At 49.8% G+C, this 21,899-nt stretch overlaps 1 protein-coding gene across 8 annotated transcripts in view; it reads right to left on the bottom strand.

Annotated features, from left to right (window-relative positions):
• Positions 1–15,468, bottom strand: part of SLC43A2 (solute carrier family 43 member 2) — a 41,388-nt gene extending 25,920 nt beyond the window's left edge. The window contains exons 1-5 of one of the 8 annotated variants that reach the window (XM_044940589.2): positions 14,715–15,468; positions 13,287–13,510; positions 4,174–4,381; positions 2,317–2,372; positions 1,109–1,185 (exon numbers count right to left, since the gene is read on the bottom strand). In XM_044940589.2, coding sequence (XP_044796524.1) covers positions 1,109–1,185; positions 2,317–2,372; positions 4,174–4,381; positions 13,287–13,446 — 501 coding nt within the window. In that variant the 5' untranslated portion in view covers positions 13,447–13,510; positions 14,715–15,468. The other 7 variants (XM_044940585.2, XM_044940584.2, XM_025280895.3 and 4 more) reach the window with 7 other exon arrangements.
• Positions 15,469–21,899: the final 6,431 nt, after the last annotated feature.

Raw genomic sequence — 21,899 nt, 5'->3', positions numbered from 1 at the left:
CCAAGCAGAAGGGCAGACTCTGTAATTCCCCAGAGTTTTTCATTCAGTTCTGAACAAAGCAACAGTTAGGGGCAGGGTGATTCCAAGAGAGGTCTGTTTTGAGGTTTCACTGTTAGCCGGAGCTGCCACAGAAAATAAGGGAAAAGAGAGTAGGTGGCAGGTTGTTTTTCTTCCATACAGCTACTAAGCTGGCTTCCTTGGTGCCTGAGTCAAGGTCAGGAGGCAGGAGACAGGCTGCTCTGAGACTGACTCTGCTGCCTGCCAGTCTGTCTGCAGGACTTCCCCAGCTTGGGAGCCGGAAATAGGCTTTGCTGCCCCAGCTTCACCAACAACAACCCTTACTGCTTGGGATACTCCAGCAGATGCAGGTGAATGGAAGGCAAGCAAATTAGAGTCAATAAAAGCTGCCTCAGATTTGCAAAAAGATGACTGAACTAGAAAGTGAAAGTGTTCGTTGCTCAGTCATGTCCGTCTCTTTGTGACCCTGTGGACTGTAGCCCACCAGGCTCCTCTGTCCTTGGGGATTCTCCAGGCAAGAACACTGGAGTGGGTTGCCATGCCCTTCTCCAGGGGGATCTTCCCAACCCTGGGATTGAAACCAGGTCTCTTGCTTTGCAGGCAGATTCTTTACCATCTGAGCCATAAAGGGATGTCTATAGCTGCTAAGTCACTTCAGTCGTGTCCAACTCTGTGCGACCCCATAGACAGCAGCCCACCAGGTTCCTCTGTCCATGGGATTCTCCAGGCAAGAACACTGGAGTGGGTTGCCATTTCCTTCTCCAATGCATGAGAGTGAAAAGTGAAAGTAAAGTCGCTCAGTTGTGCCCGACTTAGCGACCCCATGGACTGCAGCCTACCAGGCTCCTCCATCCATGGGATTTTCCAGGCAAGAGTACTGGAGTGGGGTGCCATTGCCTTCTCCGATGTCTATAGGGATGTTCTCTAAAAAAACTGGTACTGGGCCTTCTCTGATAGTGCAGTGGCTGAGACTCCATGCTCCCAGTGCAGGGGGCCTGGTTTCCATCCCTGGTCAGGGAACTAGATCCCACATGCCACAACTAAGACCCAGCAGAGCCAAATAAATATATATTTTTAAAATGGTACTTACTGTTAATGAGGTAAAAGTCATGCACATCCCACCAAAGCCATTCAGAGCCAGGGCAATGAAGATGAGCACAGAGAGGGCTGGAAGGAAGCAGAAGGCTGGTAAGAGCGGAACCACGACTGAGCTTCAGGGAGGCTGGGGCCCGATCCACTGCTGACGAGGAGCTTGCTTTGAGCAAATGCCGCTAGTGATGACAAGCCATCAGGCTTAGTGCTGGACACCTGGGGAGCTGGCCCAGCCTCTGCCTCCTCCTCCTCTTGCCTATTTTATGGAGTTTGGGCTCTTGCAAAAGGTGGATCCCCGTCCCCCTTTCTTCACTAACTTTACCCACAAGTGGTGGTTTAGTTGCTAAGTCGCGTCCGACTCTTGCAACCCCATGGACTGTAGCCTGCCAGGCTCCTCTGTCCATGGGATTTCCCAGGCAAGAATACTGGAGTCAGTTGCCATTTCCTTCTCCAGGAGATCTTTCCGACCCAGAAATCAAACCCAGGTCTCCTGCATTGCAGGAAGAGTCTTTACCAACTGAGCTACGAGGGAAGCCCTTTACCCAAAACGGAGAGGTCTAAAAAAGCTGTTTGCTGAAATACAAAATACAGGTACCCTCCAATCAGGAGAGGAGCCTGGATAAGAGTCTAGTGAAACATGGGACTCTCTCTCTCTCTGCACTCCCAATGCAGGAGGCGCGAGTTCAATCCCTGGTCAGGGAACTAAGATCCTACATGTCGTGCAGTACAACCAAAAAAACCCCAAGATTTTGGTGAAAGTCAAGCCCTATTTTGGTGTTTGTTCCAAAAGTCCTTGCAGCATCAGCTCCACCTGAGCAGAGTTAGGGACCAGGTGGCTTCTGAGCTGTCCTAAAGTGCAGGCCTGGGCTGCTCTGAGCGGTTCAGCTCACGACCTCGGCACACACTCCTGCAGCTGGCCTGGTTCTCAAGCTGGCATCAGTGAGTCCATCAGGGACTGGCCTGGCTCAGCAATGAGATGGGTGTTCCTCATCCCCTGGGAGCTTCTCTCAGACATTTGTCTGGGGCCATTTGCTTATCCAGCCACCATCTGAATTAAGTCAGTGGGTAAAGGTCTAACAAGTGTCCCTCTAACTCGAGTAGTGAGCACAGGCCTGGCCCAGCTTCCTAGAGCAGGTGGGCCTGCGAGCACCTCTGGGTGCTGTCTCCCTAATCCCTGACAAAAGGGTAGAGGAAAAGCATACTCACAGTTTGGGTTACTTGCTCCATATGCAATCAGCAAGCAGGAGACAGCAAAGCAGGCACTAAAAAGAAAGAGAAATACTACCTTATTGGTTATCATCATTATTGTTAATATTGTTTATATGGAGGTATTTGCTACATGTCAAGACGCTTTCAGAAAATTTACATACATTCTTTTGTTCAACAGTTCTAAGGAGCGTAATTGGCTCTATTTTATGGATGAGAAAAATAAGACTCAAAATAACAAAAATAAAACAACAAGGTCCTACTGCATAGCACAGAGAATTATATTCAATATACCGGGACAAACCATAATGGAAAATAATACAGGAAAGAATGTATACATATAAACATATAACTGAATCACTTTGGTGTATAGTAGAAATTAATAAACATTGTAAATCAACTACATTTCAGTAAAATAAATTAAAAAAAAACACACACACAAACACAGGCATTCAAATACCTAAAAATAAATAAATAAAAAACAAACCCAACAAAGAAACAAAAATGAAATTCTCCACGTCCTAGCTAGCAGGTGGCTAAGTTGGAATTCAAGCCCCAAAGCCAGACCCGGTAAACACCCCACTGCACTGCCTGCTCCATTCCCCAGACTGGACAGAGCCAAGGCCGTGAGGCGAGAAAGGACACAGCCCATCCCCCAGGCTCCTGTGTCCGCTCAGCCAGGGGACAGAAAGAACCCCACGGGGCAAGGGATGATGAGTGGCAGCTTTCAAACCCCCTCTACTTGGCTCTGAGCTGGGGACCAAGCCATTGTAAGCTCCAAAGAATGAATGACACTGATCCCCCGGCCGATTCCCTTCAGGGCCACGGGCCTCGCTCATGGCCAACCACTGCCCTGCACAATGCTCACTCCCAGTGGGACTGGCTTGGGGAGGACCCTGGCCAGACAGGGCCAGCTGCTTGGCAGACTGACCCTGAGACTGGCAGACTGGAGTTTTATAGCCAAGGAACACACCCTAGGAGGTGCATAAGATGACCCACTAAGGTGCCTGAGGTAGGGAAATGCTATTTTACAATTTTAGAAATTTTATAATTTTCCATTTTGTAATTTAAAATCTCAGCCATTTTATCTCTTTTGTATATGTATCATAAGGCATATAAAATACTATATGAGATGGTGGATGTTCCCTAAGTTCTCTGTAGGATTCATTTCATGACGTACGTAAATATGATCATTATGCTATACCTCAGTCTTACACAGGGCTGTACATCAATTAATATTTCAATAAAAATGGAAGAAAAAATAAAGCACATTAAACATTAAGAATGACATATGTGTAGGCCTGCATGCTTAGTTGGCTCAGTCGTGTCCACCTCTTTGCGACCCCATGGACTGCAGCCCGCCAGGCTCCTCCGCTCATGGGATTCTCCAGGCAAGAATACTGGAGTGGGTTGCATTCCCTTCTCCAAGGGATCTTCCCGACCCCTGGATCAAAGCCTGGTCTCTCGTACTGCAGGTGGATTCTTTACCATCTGAGCCACCAGGGAAGCCTGACAAATGTGTATATTATTGATGATTCCATGTGCTTATATTAGAGGTATGTGTTCAAAATCTTTTTTTCTCACAGAGATGGAAGATGAAAAAGACCAGAAATCATAATGACAAGCAGGTCCTCCCAGGCAGGCCCGAGTCCCGTGACTTTTCTATGCAGATCGGAATAACACAAGGATCACAGCAGCCCCGTCCCGGGTGGGCATTCAGGGAGCACCACAATGCCCCTGACAGCAGATACCAGGATCCCCTACAGTGGGGAATCGTGGCCCGGGGTCCCCCCGCCCACCCCGCCCACCTGCCTCCCCCCGCCCACCCCGCCCACCTGCCTCCCCCCCAGAACTGACCTGCCCAGCAGCCTGAGCTTCCTTGGGCCGTACTTGTCCATGACGATGCCCAGGGGCAGGGTGATGGCACTGAGCAGGAAGGAGCCCACGGTGAAGGCCAGGTTCAGCATCTCATCTTGGGCCTTGCAGCTGAGCCAGCCATTCATCCGGCTTACCTCCTCATGCTCCGGTTCTGCCGTGGCCCCCGCTGTGACGTTGGTGACGTTCTCTGTGTAGAGGGAGGGGAACTTGATCACAGGGTCATGGCAGGGATCTCCAAAGACCAGAAGGGCAGGTGCCCACCCAGAGTCAGCCCGCTGAGAAGGCCAGGGCTAGCTCTGGGCCCCTTCAGAGCTCTGAATACCCCCAGCAGGCTGGGATGTCCATGTGGCCAAAGCTCCCTGGAGTGATAATACAGAGATTCTTCACTTTTCTTTTTTTGGACAGGGGAGTCACCTTCCCTTTGAAGAATCCAATAAAGAAATCGCCACTCTTGCCCTTAGAAAAGTCTTGCCCACAGTCTTGGGGCTTCTTGTGTCTTTACAGCACCCACAAGCCCCAGGTTGGGATTCCCATTTATTTATTTGGCTGCACCAGGTCTTAGTTGCAGCATGTGGATCTATTTCCATGATCAAGGATCAAACCTGGGCCCCCTGCATCGAGAGCCCAGACTCTTGGCCACTGGGCCACCAGGGAAGTCCCAGGATTCCAACTCTAGAGTAAGCGACACCTCGAATAGCAGGCTTTGGGACCCAGCCTGGGCTGTGGGTCCCCAAACTGGCTAGAGCTTCTCTGCAGCTCTGTCCATGGGAGCAGTCTGTGGCCAGCGTACAGGAGGGCAACCCTAGACCACTTGGGAAGGTCAAGCTGCTGGGCTCAGCTGTGTCTATTGAGAGGAAGGGTGTATTAATGCCTAATACATCAGATTTCAAACACATCCCCTGTGCTAAATTCTCTCTCATGCTCTCACAGCATCAACTACTACATATACCGAGTCACAGAACCCCCTTGGGAAAGGTTCTTTGTTTAAAAAAAAGAGTGCCAAATAACTTGCTTTCACTTGTCAAAGGGCACCTATCTTCTTTTTCTCACTGGGGTCACGATGTCACTGTCTCTGGTGGCCACACCTATGTCATAATCCTGGTCCTTAATGATCCTCTCCAAAGTCCACCCAGCCCCAAGACAGCAGAAAGAGGGAAGGAAAAAGTGCTGTGGCAGCGAGGGGCGGAAGGGTGGAGGACGGGCTGGCACGCAGTGGGGAATGCGTCCTGTTCCTCTCGGGACTGCTAGTTAGGAGATGCTGACTAATCCTGCAGAGAGACGAGCAGCCTCTGATTAGACGCGAGGAGGTCACGCTGGGAGACTCAAGGAAATACCTCTCAGCAGATAAGTGCTGTCTCCTGCATGCGGCCCTCTGGCGCCAGGGCCGTAAAGCTTAGGTCGGCAAGGCCTGCCTGGGCCTCTCCTGGGGTGGGGGGGGAGCCAAGGTCACGGAAGAAAATGCACGCTGGGTGAATCACGTTCTGTGCCAACCTCGGACCAACAGGTCCTGGTGGGGGGCACACTGAGGGTGGGGGTGCTGGGATCTGGGTTCCAATTCTGATTCCTCTACTTGCTATTTTATCACCCGGGAGAAGTGACTTCATCTCTCGCTATCTCAGTTTCTTTACCTGTAAAATGGGCATAAGGTAATAAATATATCTATCTCTCCAGGGATGGGGGAGCCTGGTGGGCTGCCATCTATGAGGTCACACAGAGTCGGACACAACTGAAGTGACTTAGCAGCAGCAGCAGCAGCAGAATTTGGGGTAACATAAAAGAGAAAATCCAGATAATATTTTAGAGCTCACAAAGGCATAGGAAGTGCTCATAACCAATAGCTAAAAGTTATTACTATTATTAGAAGTTTACATCGCAGCACTATTTATAATAGCCAGGACATGGAAGCAACCTAGATGTCCATCAGCAGATGAATGGATAAGAAAGCTGTGGTACATATACACAATGGAGTACTACTCAGCCATTAAAAAGAACACATTTGAATCAGTTCTAATGAGGTGGATGAAACTGGAGCCTATTATACAGAGTGAAGTAAGCCAGAAAGAAAAACACCAATACAGTATACTAACACATATATATGGAATTTAGAAAGATGGTAATAATAACCCTATGTACGAGACAGCAAAAGAGACACTGATGTATAGAACAGTCTTATGCACTCTGTTGGAGAGGGAGAGGGTGAGAAGATTTGGGAGAATGGCATTGAAACATGTGTAGTATCATGTATGAAACGAGTTGCCAGTCCAGGTTCAATGCACGATACTGGATGCTTGGGGCTGGTGCACTGGGATGACCCAGAGGGATGGTGTGGGGAGGGAGGAGGGAGGAGGGTTCAGGATGGGGAGCACATGTATACCTGTGGCGGATTCGTTTTGATGTTTGGCAAAACTAATACAGTGTTTCAGGTTTAAAAATAAAATAAAATAAAAAAATTAAAAAAATTAAAAAAAAAAACATTAATTCATTAAATAAAGTTTCAAATTCAAAAAAAAAAAAAAAGTTTACTAGGTGGTGCCAGTGGTAAAGAACCCACCTGCCAATGCAGGAGACATAAGAGACATGGGTTCAATCCTGGATTGGGAAGATCCCTAGGAGGAGGGCATAGCAACCCGCTCCAGTGTTCTTGCCTGGAGAATTTCATGGACGGAGGAGCCTGGTGGGCTACAGTCCATGGGGTCGCAGAGAGTCAGACACGACTGAAGCAACTCAGTACGCGTGCGTTATTACTCTCACTACTACTACTCTGATGGGAGACTTGGAACGGGGATAATGATGCAACCGGCAGGTAGCAGAGCCGGATGCTGTAACTGGAAGCAGAGTTCCGTAACTGATCATTCATCCATAGCATGAATTCATGGTTAGGACAGGAACTGTGTCCCAGTCACCTGTGTCCCCAGCACCCCCCTTGGTCCTGGCGCACGGTTGCTGTTTCCTGAATGAATGCACACAGTGGGGTCAGATCACCTTGACCAAAAGGATCCAGAAAGAAGAAATGAAACAGGACACATGGCGCCAACTTGAAGCCAGAGGGGATTGAAGATCACAGCCACGGTGTTACCCACTGAAGCCACAGAGACAAAACCCAACAAGCCAGATTTCCGTCCCCTCATCTCCACCACCTTATCTCAGCTTCCCAAAAGATGTCCGCACCACACTGGCAGCCAAAACACATCACAAACAGGGTCATCTGAGCCCAGGAGGTCCCGGCTCAGGGCCAGCGGGCCGGAGCTGCTTGTTCACGGTGGGGCCCACTTCTGCAAGAGCGGAGCTGCTTCACAGGTCGGCACTGGTTTCGGGTGTCAGCTCTGCTAGCAGCAACAGGAACTGAATGTGAAGCGGGAGGGACCAGGCAAAGCAATGGTCACCTCCGGGCTGGTGTGCAGGTGTGAGCAAACCAGCACAGATGCAACAGAGTGGATGGAGCAGGGAGCGGACAGCCGCGGGTCCCGGATCGCTGGCTTGTGAGACCTACCTGTGGCCATGTAGGGTCTGGGGCCCATCAGAAAACACAAAATCACTCAGGGCTGGCAGTGCTGTGGGGTTGGCTTCTCCAAGCAGGGAGCCCCGACTGAATGGGGAGGGAGCGAGGCACTGTCTCTGATCAGAGGCACCAGGGGGCCCTGCTTCTGTCCTCCCCAGGGCTGGACCTAAAACCACGGCTCTACTTCTCAAGAGAGGGAAGATGAAATCCCAAGGCAACATGTATACTCAAGGCAGACACCCTGGTTCGCTCTTAGTTGAAGATGGGGACAAAAAAACATCTTGAATTGTTTAGCTATCTGGTCACCTATAACTAGACAGGAGGGGCTCCAGGAGAGAGAAGGCAGAGTGGAGGGAAGGGAATCTGTCCCTCCCATTTTTCAGCCTAGGGCCGCTGCAACAGAGCAGGACCCTTATGCGTTGGGCCACAAGCCTTCTCTTAAATCCCTGCCAATGGGGCCACCTGGCTGTCTGCCCTCCTAGCTCCGGGCAGTGATGTCCAGAGACAGATGAGCCGGAGGGTGGGGAGGCCTGAGTGGCCTCTCACCGGCCCAGGGAGCAACATGAGAGTGCCCCTTGCCCCAGACGGAACTCAACCTTCTGTGAGCCCGAAGCTTTGTTGGCAGTAAACAGCCCACATGAATAATCACAGATCCAGCAGATGCCCAAACACAGTCACACCCACGCTGCTCCTCTTGCTCTGCTCCCACCTGGGCCACTGTGGGCCGGAGAAACACAAAACAGATACGCGCCCAGGAAGTGCCGAGCCTCTGGGGTGCCCCTCTGCTCCCAGCCTAGAGCTTAGCCCTCACCCAGCCCAGCCTGCTCTGAGCCTCACCTGCACCTGTTTATCACAGATGCAGCCAGAGTGGCCCAGCCTAACCCGGGAAGGTAAACCAAGAAGAAACAGGCGAGGAACTGGTGTGTCCAGAGTGTGTAGGGAACGGGCGTGAGGCTGCTTAGGAGGAGACCCGGGGCAGGGAGGAGGGAACAATGCCTCCTCTGTTCGGCCCCACTCACAGAACCCAGCACTCAAAACCCTTAGCGAGACAGGGGAGAAAAGAAGGTGCTGTGACCCCACTCAGGCTCCCCTAACCGCCCTGGATCAAGGAGGCAGCTCCCCCTACCCTAGGGCAACAAGCCAGAACAGCTGACCAGACGAGGCTTCTTGAGGAGCAAGGGGCACAGGGCTGGAGGGCCCTCTAAACTTGAGCAGCCCCCTGCCCCACCCACCCAATACCAGCCCCTGGACTTCCATGCTGATGGTCACTGGCCCCAGGATCTCCTGTCTCTCTCAAATCCTTAGTCTATCCGGCAACAGGAAGCAGCATCTCCGTCTGGCACGGGGTATGTAGGCGAGAGGTCAGCCTCACACACAGCGAGCCCGAGGCAGGACACAGACAATCAGAGGACCGCGCTGGCCAGACCAGGGTCTGGTCCCCTGGCTGTGGTCACAGAGGGCCGGTGTGCGCTGGCCGCTGTGTTCCATGCTAGTGGTTCCTATGTCACTGAGCACCTCCCCCTCCACCCACTGGTTCACATCTGGCCATCTGGAGTATCCAAACAGGTACCTGGGGTCTCACAGACGGTACCTGGGGAAGCCAGACTTGAGTCTTGGCAGCTGGACCTCAAAGCTCTCCTGACCTTCAGACTGTACTGATGCTGTACCACCTGGGTCAGAGGCAGTTCAGAGAGAAAATGCTGAGAGAATAAAAGACACACGAGGCTGGCAGTGTCAGGGACCACACCAGGTGGCCCTTCGTGTCACCTAGCGAGAACAGGAACCGCCCCCGAGATGCTCCCATGAAGTCCCCGAAAGCCAACCAAGCTGGACAGGACCTTCATGGGACGCCAAGAAGGCAGGTGGGGGCAGGCGGCTATGGAGGAGGAAAATTAGGTCACGGGAAGGAGGAAGGCGGTTGGTGCAGAGGGCCGAGGGCATCAACTCCTCTGTGATACATCCTGAGGCTGGAGGCCCTGCAGGCCTCTCACCCTGGGTATAGAATTAAAAAAAAAAATCCAAAATAAACCAAGGTTGCAGGGAGTGGGGAGTGAAAAAAAAGCCCATTCACAGCAATAAAAGTGAAAGGTGCCACCAGTGACGTCTGAGACACACCACCAGCGGCAGAGACATAACAAGGCAGGGCCGTGAAGTGGCGGGGACCGTCTCATGTCTACTTCTTCAGCCTCAGCCCGGTCTGGTGGGGACCAGGCCTGGCCCTGCCCTCTCACGGTCCCGGGGGCCAGCTTCCTGCTTTGTTTCAGTGAAGGGTACAGTCCCTGGTCACCGAAACAGAGTCACTGAGGAGGTCAAGAGCACAGAGCTGGGGGCTGCCTTGGGGTCCATGGCTGGGCTGGACCATGGCTTCCTCATGCAGAAGCCACATCTCCCATCTCCAGAGCCGCCCCCCACCCCGCCATGATCCCACCCAGTGCCTGGCATGTGGCAAACCCTCAATAATTCCTAAGAGGCTAATAGGTGAATCTGACCCTCTCTTCTGCCTTGGGAGCTTCTTCCTGCCTTGAAAAGGAGATCCAATCTCCCCAGGGCCCTGCAGGCTCCTTCCCATCTCTCCAGTCATCATCTCCCCTTCTGTCCTTTCCCTCTTCTCTTTCAGCACACAGCCTGCTTCAGGGGCTCACTGCCTGTCTTCTTCTGACTCACTCCTTCTGGCCCTCCACGCTTCTGCCTAAGCATCAGAGAGCCCCCCACCCAAGCTGAACCAGATCCCCATGGCTGCTCTCCCCCTCACCCCCCATGACCCTGGCACACTGCTCTCTGTTGGGGTCTGACCACCACGTGGGATTGGATAGGTCTGTATGTGGTGACTCTCTGATGCTGGCTGACTGCAGACCCCCTGAGGGCCTGGATTACTCTGCGCCCAGCACAGCATCTCAGAAAATGTTTCCCGAGGGTGTGGGTCAGATAAAAGAGATTAAACATCCACGGGGAGCACCAGCCCCCTAAGCTGAGAGAAAAATGAAGAAACAGGTTGGGTGGGGGGTGGGGCTGGTGACAGCGGCCATCCAGAGGCCAAAAGGACACAGGTTTGGGAAAGCTGGGGCTGGGAACCCAGCTGGTCTCCTGCCCACACCAGGGGGCTGGGGAGGCAAAGCCAAGTGCCAGCCCAGGTCCCCAGCCCCTGTCATCCACCCTGACCATCGGGTGGACAGGGATTAAAGAGCTGAGGGGAAACGGAAAACCCAGCTCTTTGTTTCTTTGTCCCACCTCGCCACGCTGGAACCCGACACTGTGTCTGTGACCGGATCCTGGCTGGAGTCCCGAGCAAGAGTTCTGAGGACCTTTCAACAGGTTCAGGCAAATTTTCCAAACCAAAGCATGGGTCCTAAAAGCCACAAAACGCTGACAAATTTGCATCTCAATCAGCTGTAGACTGGTCAGCTTTTCACAAGCCTCATTCAATAAATGCAATAAACAGCCAAACTGTCTCTCTGCAATTCAGCTGTCCCCAAGTATGACAATATTAGGCCTAAGCAGAAATCTTGATCCTCAAATCCTCCAGGTACTCCCAGCCAGGCAAGACACGGGGATGCCAGGCCCTGCAAGGCAACAGGCTGCTCAGACTTCCAAGAAACAAGGAGGCCAGAAGAGATAAGCCCTGTGGAATCAGCAGGCCTGCCCGCCACGGATGCTGGGTCAGCGGGTTTGCCAGATAGTCAGAAAAACCAAAATCAGAGCCAGGAACAAAAGGCACAGGATAAGAAGTTGATGTTCAACCCACAATCCTGACCCTTCACCTTCACTGGGTTTACAGGAGGGACCAGGCAAGCCTCAAAGGGGCTTAAACACCAACTCAGCGCTGCTGTCTGCATGATCGCTGGGACTCCTCCCACTTCAATGAAGGAAGCAGCCAAGGCTGGGGCAGGGATGAAGTGACCAGCCCCGGCGCTGCCAAGACCATAAAATAAATTACATCAGTGGGCAACGTGGGGGGAAAATAAACCACCCTAGAATCTGACCTTCTGACACCACAGTAGGACAAAAAAAAAATTGACCACCTCAGTCCTCCAGTCTGGATGAGATGCTAAAAGCTTCATCTGGAGATGATGGGTTTTTTTCTGTTCTTTAACCCCTCTATGCAGCCAGAAGAAAGTTGTCAGAGGCAAGTAGGAAGGGTCATGATCCACAAGAGAGGAGAGGAGGTGCCAAATGCTCCAACCTGTTCCCTTCCAGTCATTAATCTCCTAACATCTCTCAGGCAAAGCAGAAAGCTTGTTCAAGGAACAAGGTCTGAGTGACTTTCCTGTCTCCCAAGGTTTCTTGCTGATGTGGGGAAAGGTCTGCCAAGAACCCTTAGGCTATTAGGAAATATTTCTGAGCGGCTAAAGGCTAAAGGTTATAGATGATATACTCTCTGCCCTCTCTCAGGCAGTCTCAGCATCTCCTCCCTTTCTCCTGTCCTTAACCTCTTCCAGCTGAAGCTTCCCTAGTAACTGGAATGCTCAGCAACCTCCTGGGAAGATCAGAGTAGGAAAACAAGGATTCTACACCGGCTTACACGCAGCATGAGCAGATCCAAAGCTTTCTCTTCCCTCAAAGTTAGCAGTCTTGGGAGGAAAAAAATGGCAAGCTGGTGGTGTGATGCAGGTCAGACTTGGGTTATTTCCATCCAAGGGAACTGGGGCGGGGGCTGGCTGTCAAAGGTACTGGGGAGAGACCCTACTCGTTTCAACCATTAGGAAGTGACAGAGGGCAGAAGAAAATATTTATTATCAAGGTTGCTGAAAAGGGGGATAGAAGTGTAGAGAGTGAGAGCCACTTGGGTCCCACCCTTAGGCTGAGTCCCATTGACCTTCAGCAATCAGAATCCTCAAACAAGGTCATCGGGTGTGACCACGGGGGTGGGGGGTGAGATTTCTTGTAGACAGGCATCCTCAGCTTTCATTCAGTTATACCAACGTGAGGCAAAGGTAGAGGACAGCCCTAGTGTCATTTCCAGAAATACCCCCTTCCCCTCCCCCTTACAGGGGAAGAAGGCCACTGAGATGTTCTCACAGCCTGTGGGAGGAAATGTCCTTTGGAAAATTAGAAAGCAGCAAAAATAGAAAAGAAATTGTATCCGACAAGCCCTTTAGACACTCAAGGCCTGACTGAAAACCATCTAGATTCTAGATGAACATTTCACGGGGTGGAGGCCAAGCCACTTCCTCTCTCTTGCTGCACCCCAGCCACTGAGTCAGGAGTTCCTCTTTCTTACAGTCAGAGAGCAACATGTTTACTGCAAGGCAAGTGATGTGCCAGGCACTGGGAGGAGAGGAGTCCAGTCATGTTCCCCGGTGGTGGAAAGAACACTCTGGACTTGGGGGTTCTGGATCTATGACAGTCTCCAGCTGTGAGACCTCATGCAAGTCAGAAGATCTGTCTGAGGCTCAATGTCTTCAGCCAAAAAACAGGGACGATGATCTGTACCCAGCAGAGCTGGAGGGGGGAGGAGGTTTAAATGGGCCTTCTGCTAACTAGGAGGAGTTGTGCAGGGAGGTGGTCTTGCTGGTTGGGTATACACCGCCCTCCGTCCCCTCCCAAAGCCTCCATTCCCGGAACGACCACCCCCCAGCCCAGGTATCCGTCTCACCTGGCTCAGTACACAGGTAGGAGTAAAAGCCCTCCGACTTGAGCATGATGAGCAGCGAGCCCCAGCCCAGGAGGACTGCCGAGAAGAGGAGGTTTTCCACCACGGCCGTGCAGGCCATCCACCAGCGGCGCCGATGGGCAGTGGCCAGGGTGGGCGCCATGGCGAGGCGAGGCGCGGCGAGATGCGGCGACCCGGCTCCGGCTCGGGCTTCTCTCTGCAGCCACCTGCGCGCGGACCTCGGCGTTAGCGCCCGGCCCTACCCAGCCGGGGCGGCCAACCCGGGCCGCTGCCGCAGCGCGCGCAGCTTCTCACCCCCTCCGCAGCGCGGGAGACAAGTGCGCGCAGCAAGGAAGCCCCAGCCCTGCCTCGGCCCTGGGCCACCCTCTCCGCCGCTGGCTCATCCGCCAGCCCGCAGCTCCGGGAGAAGCCGCCCCGGCCAGGCAGGGAGACTTCTCTCTCGGCTCACTCGGAGGGAAACTGAGGCACAGAAACACGAAATGACAAACGCATGCTCAGGGACGTGGAACTAATGCAGGCTCCCAGCAGGACTGACGCAGCTTGGGAGCTGTCAGGAGAGGCAGCCAGAGGTTCGGATACCTGGGCAGGGACACACCTTACGGCTGCCAGTCCCCGGGACCCTCACCAGAGCCGGCCCGCCCGCACGCACTGGAGACCCTTCCCCAGACCCGGCTCCCTTAACCACAAGATCAGCGCACGGAGCTCCGGAACGGCCCGCCCGCGGCCCGCTCATTGGCCTGACGGCACAGGAACTGCCACGCCATTGGCCGCTGTCTAGGTCGCTAGGCGCTGCGGCCACGCGAGCCCCGCATGGGAGAGGCGAAGCCGGTTCAAACCGGCGGCGCGAGCCTCCCGCGCGACCCCCGTCTGGGGCCGTTTCCTCGGCAATTAGCTCGTTTCTATGGAAGCGAACCCTGCTCCTCCATCCCCTAGCTCGCTCCTGAACCTCTTCCCCGGCGGCTCCTCATCCATTCAGTCTCTCCTCCTTTATGCAGACATCTTCTCCCTACGCCCTTACTCCTGCACCTTCCTCTCCCCAGCACTCAAGGTCGGGACCCGGGTCCCCAGGATCCAGCTCACCCGGCTCCTACTGGTGTGTATCGGGCCCGGCCGGCGCCTTTTCTGCCCCCTCCTTTTATTCCAGCCCTTCTATTCCGACCCCTAGAAGAAAACACTGCCGCACGCTGATTGGCTGAGTCGGGGCTGGAAACAGGCGTTAACCAATCGGCAGCCACCCGCCCGCCCCGCGACGAGCAGAAGCCGGTTCCGGCCGGACTGGGAGACAAACAAGAGAGCTGGTGGGGGCAGGGGGCTGCGTGTGGCGGTGCTGTAGGTCTGCGGCTTAAAACTGGAGTCAGTCTGGCCGGGAAGCTCCAGGGGTATTCTCCCATCGCCTCTCCAGAGTCTTACCTGGAAATCCTGTCCCTGGATTGGGTCCTCTGCTCGCTGTTCCGGAGCTCTCGGACTTCCCCTAACTGCACGCGGGTCTCCCTCCCGAAGCCCGCTTAGCTCCCTGGCTCCGTTTTCCTCCGGCCCGCTTCGTAGTCCCCAGCTGTCACTGTGTGCTGAGCACCACGCCCGATGCTCTGGCTCCGCGTGGGTCGTTCTGCCTCCCGCCACCTCCCCACGCGATGTTGCCATCCTGTCTTCCTTGGGCTTTGTGTCCTGAATCCTCGCTCTCCTGCCTTTAGCACCCCGTCCAAGCGCTGTCTGCACATTCCGGATCCCCGGAGCTCTGTCCAGGCGTGGTGTGCTTCTTCCCTTCTCTCCTGATTCATGACCCGCACTTCTGGGTGTCATCTGTCCAGTCTCTGGAAGGTGTCCCTCGGGGATCTCCACGTGGGAGTCTGGGGCTTGTCTGTCTCCTAGGACGTCAGGTACCCCCTCCAGCCTCTGACCCCCCAGCCCATTCCCACTGCCGGGTGCCACCTTTACTCCCTTACTCCCCGTTCTCCTTCAGATTAGGGGCCTCTGCAAGGTGGCGAGGTGGGCAGCGCAGAACTACTAGCAGAAGTCAGGCCTCCGGGAAGACGCTTGGGGTCGGGAGAGCTCTAGGCTCCTGGTCTGATGAGCGACCTGGACAAGCCCCCGAGGAATTGCCAGGGCAGGGGGATGGAGCCTGGGCTCCGGAGTTTTAGCTCCAATTGGAGGTTGTCCTCCATCAAGGCACAACCCGTCGGAGGGCCCTCTGTCTCCCGCCGATTCAGCTTGGTCTCTCTGATACACTCTGGGAGCTGGTTTGTCACCCTAGGGCTGTGAGAGCCCCAGCAGCCTAGTGCTCCTAGACCCTGAGTCCGAGTGCGCCCCCTGCCGCCATCAACCCGCCGCTGGCAACCTTGCTCAGACCTAGCCTGACGCTCTGGTCTTGGAGGATCCTGGCTGGTTGCCTATCTGGTTGCCCCACCCTGAAGAATCTCCCCAGCTCACTTGACAAACTTCAATCAATCTTTCCGTCCCTCCCTCCTAGAGCCACCTGCTTGAGGGCTGTTTCTCAGGCAGTTGTTCCACACACATTTCTAAACTGTTTCAAACACACCTGTAAAGTAATTCACTTTCTCCCCCCACAAAAAACGGTACCTCGCAGATCATAGCATCACTGCCTACTTGAAGTTAGATACCGTGAAACATCTTTCAGTATTTGTTGGTCACCGGCTGTTATTGTCCCTCTCCATCCCACCCCGACCCCACCCATAGAATCTGTATCTCCTAAATGTTTATCTAATTTGCCCATGTGTGTCCATAGGACAGCAGCTGCTGTTCATCGAGGTTCCAATCTCAGCCACTCAAATCCATCTCTCCACCCCCATTCCATCCCAGTGAGCTTTGGGAAATGCAAATCTAACCTTGGTAAATCGGATCTCTGCTAAAGGCTTCGGAAACTCTACCACTGGCACTGCAGGATAAAGTTCAAATTCTCCAACCTGACCCACACAGGCTCCTCCCCCACGGTGGTTGACCTGCCTGCTCTTAGTTGCTCCAATCACATGGAATTACCTGTAGTTCCTGCAGGTGCTGTTCTCTCACCTGTGACCCTCAAACATAGTCCTTCCTGAAACAGCATGTCCTCTAGGAAGTCTTCCCTAACTACTCCCGGTGATTGTCTCCAGACTGTTTTGTAATTATCTATTCATCTGTTTTTTTTTTTTTTTTTTTTTTTGGTACAGTTCTTCTGTGTATTCCTGCCACCTTTTCTTAATATCTACTGCTTCTGTTAGGTCCATACCATTTCTGTCCTTTATCGAGCCCATCTTTGCATGAAATGTTCCCTTGGTATCTCTAATTTTCTTGAAGAGATCTCTAGTCTTTCCCATTCTGTTGTTTTCCTCTATTTCTTTGCATTGGTCGCTGAGGAAGGCTTTCTTATCTCTTCTTGCTGTGCTTTGGAACTCTGCATTCAGATGCTTATATCTTTCCTTTTCTCCTTTGCTTTTCGCTTCTCTTCTTTTCACAGCTATTTGTAAGGCCTCCTCAGACAGCCATTTTGCTTTTTTGCATTTCTTTTCCATGGGGATGGTCTTGATCCCTGTCTCCTGTACGATGTCATGAACCTCCATCCATAGTTCATCAGGCACTGTATCTATCAGATCTAGTCCCTTAAATCTATTTCTCACTTCCACTGTATAATCATAAGGGATTTGATTTAGGTCATACCTGAATGGTCTAGTGGTTTTCCCTACTTTCTTCAATTTAAGTCTGAATTTGGAAATAAGGAGTTCATGATCTGAGCCACAGTCAGCTCCTGGTCTTGTTTTTGTTGACTATATAGAGCTTCTCCATCTTTGGCTGCAAAGAATATAATCAATCTGATTTTGGTATTGACCATCTGGTGATGTCCATGTATAGAGTCTTCTCTTGTGTTGTTGGAAGAGGGTGTTTGCTATGCCCAGTGCATTTTCTTGGCAAAACTCTATTAGTCTTTGCCCTGCTTCATTCTGTATTCCAAGGCCAAATTTGCCTGTTACTCCAGGTGTTTCTTGACTTCCTACTTTTGCATTCCAGTCCCCTATAATGAAAAAGACATCTTTTTTGGGTTTAGTTCTAAAAGGTACAAAAAAGATCTTCACGACCAAGATAATCTCGATGATGTGATCACTCACCTAGAGCCAGACATCTTGGAATGTGAAGTCAAGTGGGCCTTAGAAAGCATCACTACAAACAAAGCTAGTGGAGGTGATGGAATTCCAGTTGAGCTATTTCAAATCCTGAAAGATGATGCTGTGAAAGTGCTGCACTCAATATGCCAGCAAATTTGGGAAACTCAGCAGTGGCCACAGGACTGGAAAAGGTCAGTTTTCATTCCAATCCCAAAGAAAGGCAATGCCAAAGAATGCTCAAACTACTGCACAGTTGCACTCATCTCACACACTAGTAAAGTAATGCTCAAAATTCTCCAAGCCAGGCTTCAGCAGTACGTGAACAGTGAACTTCCAGATGTTCAAGCTGGTTTTAGAAAAGGCAGAGGAACCAGAGATCAAATTGCCAACATCCACTGGATCATGGAAAAAGCAAGAGAGTTCAGAAAAAAACATCTATTTCTGCTTTATTGACTATGCCAAAGCCCTTGACTGTGTGGATCACAATAAACTGTGGAAAATTCTGAAAGAGATGGGAATACCAGACCACCTTACCTGCCTCTTGAGAAATCTGTATGCAGGTCAGGAAGCAACAGTTAGAACTGGACATGGAACAACAGACTGGTTCCAAATAGGAAAAGGAGCTCGTCAAGGCTGTATATTGTCACCCTGCTTATTAAACTTATATGCAGAGTACATCATGAGAAATCCTGGGCTGGAAGAAGCACAAGCTGGAATCAAGATTGCCGGGAGAAATATCAATAACCTCAGATATGCAGATGACACCACCCTTATATCAGAAAGTGAAGAGGAACTCAAAAGCCTCTTGATGAAAGTGAAAGAGGAAAGTGAAAAAGTTGGCTTAAAGCTCAACATTCAGAAAACGAAGATCATGGCATCTGGTCCCATCGCTTCATGGGAAATAGATGGGGAAACAGTGGAAACAGTGTCAGACTTTATTTTTTGGGGCTCCGAAATCACTGCAGATGGTGACTGCAGCCATGAAATTAAAAGACGCTTACTCCTTGGAAGGACAGTTATGAACAACCTAGACAGCATATTCAAAAGCAGAGACATTACTTTGCCAACAAAGGTCCGTCTAGTCAAGGTTATGGTTTTTCCAGTGGTCATGTATGGATGTGAGAGTTGGACTGTGAAGAAAGCTGAGTGCTGAAGAATTGATGCTTTTGAACTGTGGTGTTGGAGAAGATTCTTGAGAGTCCCTTGGACTGCAAGGAGATCAGCCCTGGGTTTTCTTTGGAAGGAATGATTACTCCAGTACTTTGGCCACCTCATGCGAACAGTTGACTCATTGGAAAAGACTCTGATGCTGGGAGGGATTGGGAGCAGGAGGAGAAGGGGACGACAGAGGATGAGATGGCTGGATGGCGTCACTGACTCAATGGACGTGAGTCTAAGTGAACTCTGGGAGTTGGTGATGGACAGGGAGGCCTGGCGTGCTGTGGTTCATGGGGTCGCAAAGAGTCGGACACAACTGAGCAACTGAACTGAACTGAACTGATTGATCTGTTTGACTTCCAATTTTCCCATTGACTATGAATTCTGGGGACATGAGCCATGCCTTATTCAGCTTGCTATAACCAGCTGTTGATACAGAAGTAAGCACAAAATGAGTTTGTTGAATGAAACATAAATAAATGAAAAGATGAAAAGTGTCAGCTTCTAGGAATAAAGGACTCAAAGCTGGGAGAATGATGTAATGCCGATAATAATGACCCTTTATTGAGAGTCAAAAATTTACTAGGTGCTTTACATACTGTGTCATTTAATCCCTACAGTAACCCTGGAAGATAGCCACATGCCCATTTTCCAGATGAAAAAACAAGCTTTAAGTAACATTTCCAAAGTCACAAAACAAGTATGTCAGAACTGAGATTTGAATCCAGGTCTAATTTGAATGAAATTCTGGGGGGTTTTTTGTTTTGTTTTCTGTGTATTTTGGGTGGGGGGGCTGTGCCTTGTGTTTTAAAGATTTTAGTGCCCCTGTCAGGGATTGAACCTGGGCCAGGGCAGTTGTAAGCACCAAGTCCTAACCACTGGACCACCAGGTTATTCCCTGGGTTTGGCTTTTTTTTTCCCCAGTCTTTTTGTCAGGAGTTTTAAAGACCCCATATCAGCACTGCTGGCAAATCGTGAACAAATTATTATAGCTAAAGTAAGCTACAAGGATATGTTACTCAACACTAGGAATATAGCCAATATTTTATAATTACAATTTAAAATTGTGAGTCACTATAGTGTACACGTGTATCATAAAACATTGTACATCAACTGTACTTCAATTAAAAAATCATAAATAAAACCACTGAAGTACTAAAAAAATGTAGGAGATTATTTTACTGATTTTAAGGTAGAAAAGGCTTTTCCATCTTTCCATTACACATGACATTAAACCCAGAAGTCAAAAAGAAAAAGACTTGTCTAAATTTAAATTTTTAATTTCTGTAGGGAAAAGGAGAAAGAAACTATAAACAGCATTAAAAGGCCAATCACAAACTGGGCAAAGAATTAATATCCTTGATATAAAGTCACTTATAAATCAATGAGAAAAAGATGACCATCTCAATTGAAAATTGGGGAAAGAATATAACCAAATCATCTATAGGAAAAAATACTAATAACTGACAAAGATATGAAAAGAAGTTTGGTCTTAGAATAATCATAGAGATTCACTCTAAAAAAGTTTTTCTAATGTGGGCCATTTTTAAAGTCTGTATTGGAGAAGGAAATGACAACCCACCCCAGTATTCTTGCCCAGAGAATCCCATGGACAGAGGAACCTGGTGGGCTACAGTCCATGGGGTCGCAAAGAGTGGAACATGACTGAGCGACTAAACAACAGTTGAATCTGTTACAGTATTGCTTCTGTTTTATGTTTTGGCCCCAAAGCATGTGGGATCTTGGCTCCCCGAGCAAGGATCAAACCCACACCCCCTGCTTGGAAGGTGAAGTCTCAACCACTGGACCACCAGGCAAGTCCCAGAAATTCACATTTTAATGATACTATTTTTTTCATTTTTTTAGTGATTCCATTATATGTGTGTGTGTGTGTGTGTGTGTGTTTTGTTTTTTTTTTTTTTGAGTCACGGAGCAAAGCATGTGGGATCTTAGTTCCTTAATGAAGGATCAAACCCATGCCCCATGCAGTCCACTGGGTCACCAGGAAGCTCCATGTATGAATATATGGAGTTATATAGTTTTCATTGTGGTTTATTACAGCTATATCTTTCTCACTGTAGTTTATTACAAGATATTGAATATAGTTCCCTGTGCTATATAGTAGGTCCTTGTTTATTATCTATTAATATTTTATATATGTTAATCCCATACTCCTAATTTATTCCTCCCTCCTTCTCCTTTGGTAACCATAATTTTGTTTTTTTGTCTGTGAGTCTATTTCTGTTTAGTAGATAAGTTCATTCATATCATTTTTTTAAATTCCGCATATAAAGTGATCTCATTATATTTGTCTTTGACTTACTTAGTATGATAATTTCTAGGTCCATCCATGTTGCTGCAAATGGCAATACTTCGTTCTTTCTTATGGCTGAGTAATATTTCATTGTAGACATGTAGATATGTAGACATATCTTTACCCATTCAGCTGTGATGGATACTTATGTTGCTTCCATGCCGTGGATATTATAAATAGTGCTGCTATGAGCATTGGCTGCATGAATGATGTTTTTTATGTCATTCATATCAAAATATCATTTTTTTGAGTTAAAAACCTCAAACAAAAAACTTTTATCTGGGGAATTCCCTGGTGGTTCAGTGCTTAGGACTTTGTGCTTTCACGGCTGAGGGCCCAGGTTCAGTCCCTGGATGGGGAACTAACCCACAAGCTGCATGGCATGGCCAAAAAAAAAAAAAAACCTCACAAAAACAAAACACTTATCTGTACAAAGAGTTTGACATTTTAAGAAACTTTAACATGTTATTGCATGGGAAGATTTGGGAGAATGGCATTGAAACATGTAAAATATCATGTATGAAACAAGTTGCCAGTCCAGGTTCAATGCATGATACTGGATGCTTGGGGCTGGTGCACTGGGACGACCCAGAGGGATGGAATGGGGAGGGAGGAGGGAAGAGGGTTCAGGATGGGGAACACATGTATACCTGTGGCGGATTCATTTTGATATCTGGCAAAACTAATACAATTATGTAAAGTTTAAAAATAAAATAAAATTAAAAAAAAACAAACAAACATGTTATTGCTTTAGAGATTTTGTGTGTGTGCTAAAATAGTAATGAGATTCCACCTCTAACCTATCAGATTGGGTGTGGGGAAACAGATACCAATATAATTTATGAGAACATAAAGCCATTCAGCTCTTTTTGGGGGGCCATTTGGAGTAAATACTGAAATGTTTAATGTTCTTACCCCATAACCCAGCAATTTCACTTCTAGGAATCTCTTCTACAAAAAAACTAGCACTAATAACAAAAAGAAATGTAAACCGAATTGGCTACTGCATCATTTATTGGATCAAAATAA

Source organism: Bubalus bubalis, chromosome 3 (genome assembly GCF_019923935.1).
Source record: "Bubalus bubalis isolate 160015118507 breed Murrah chromosome 3, NDDB_SH_1, whole genome shotgun sequence".
NCBI classification, from domain to species: Eukaryota; Metazoa; Chordata; class Mammalia; order Artiodactyla; family Bovidae; genus Bubalus; species Bubalus bubalis.
Note: the sequence above shows the minus strand (reverse complement) of the source record. Positions and strands in the feature narration are given on the sequence as shown.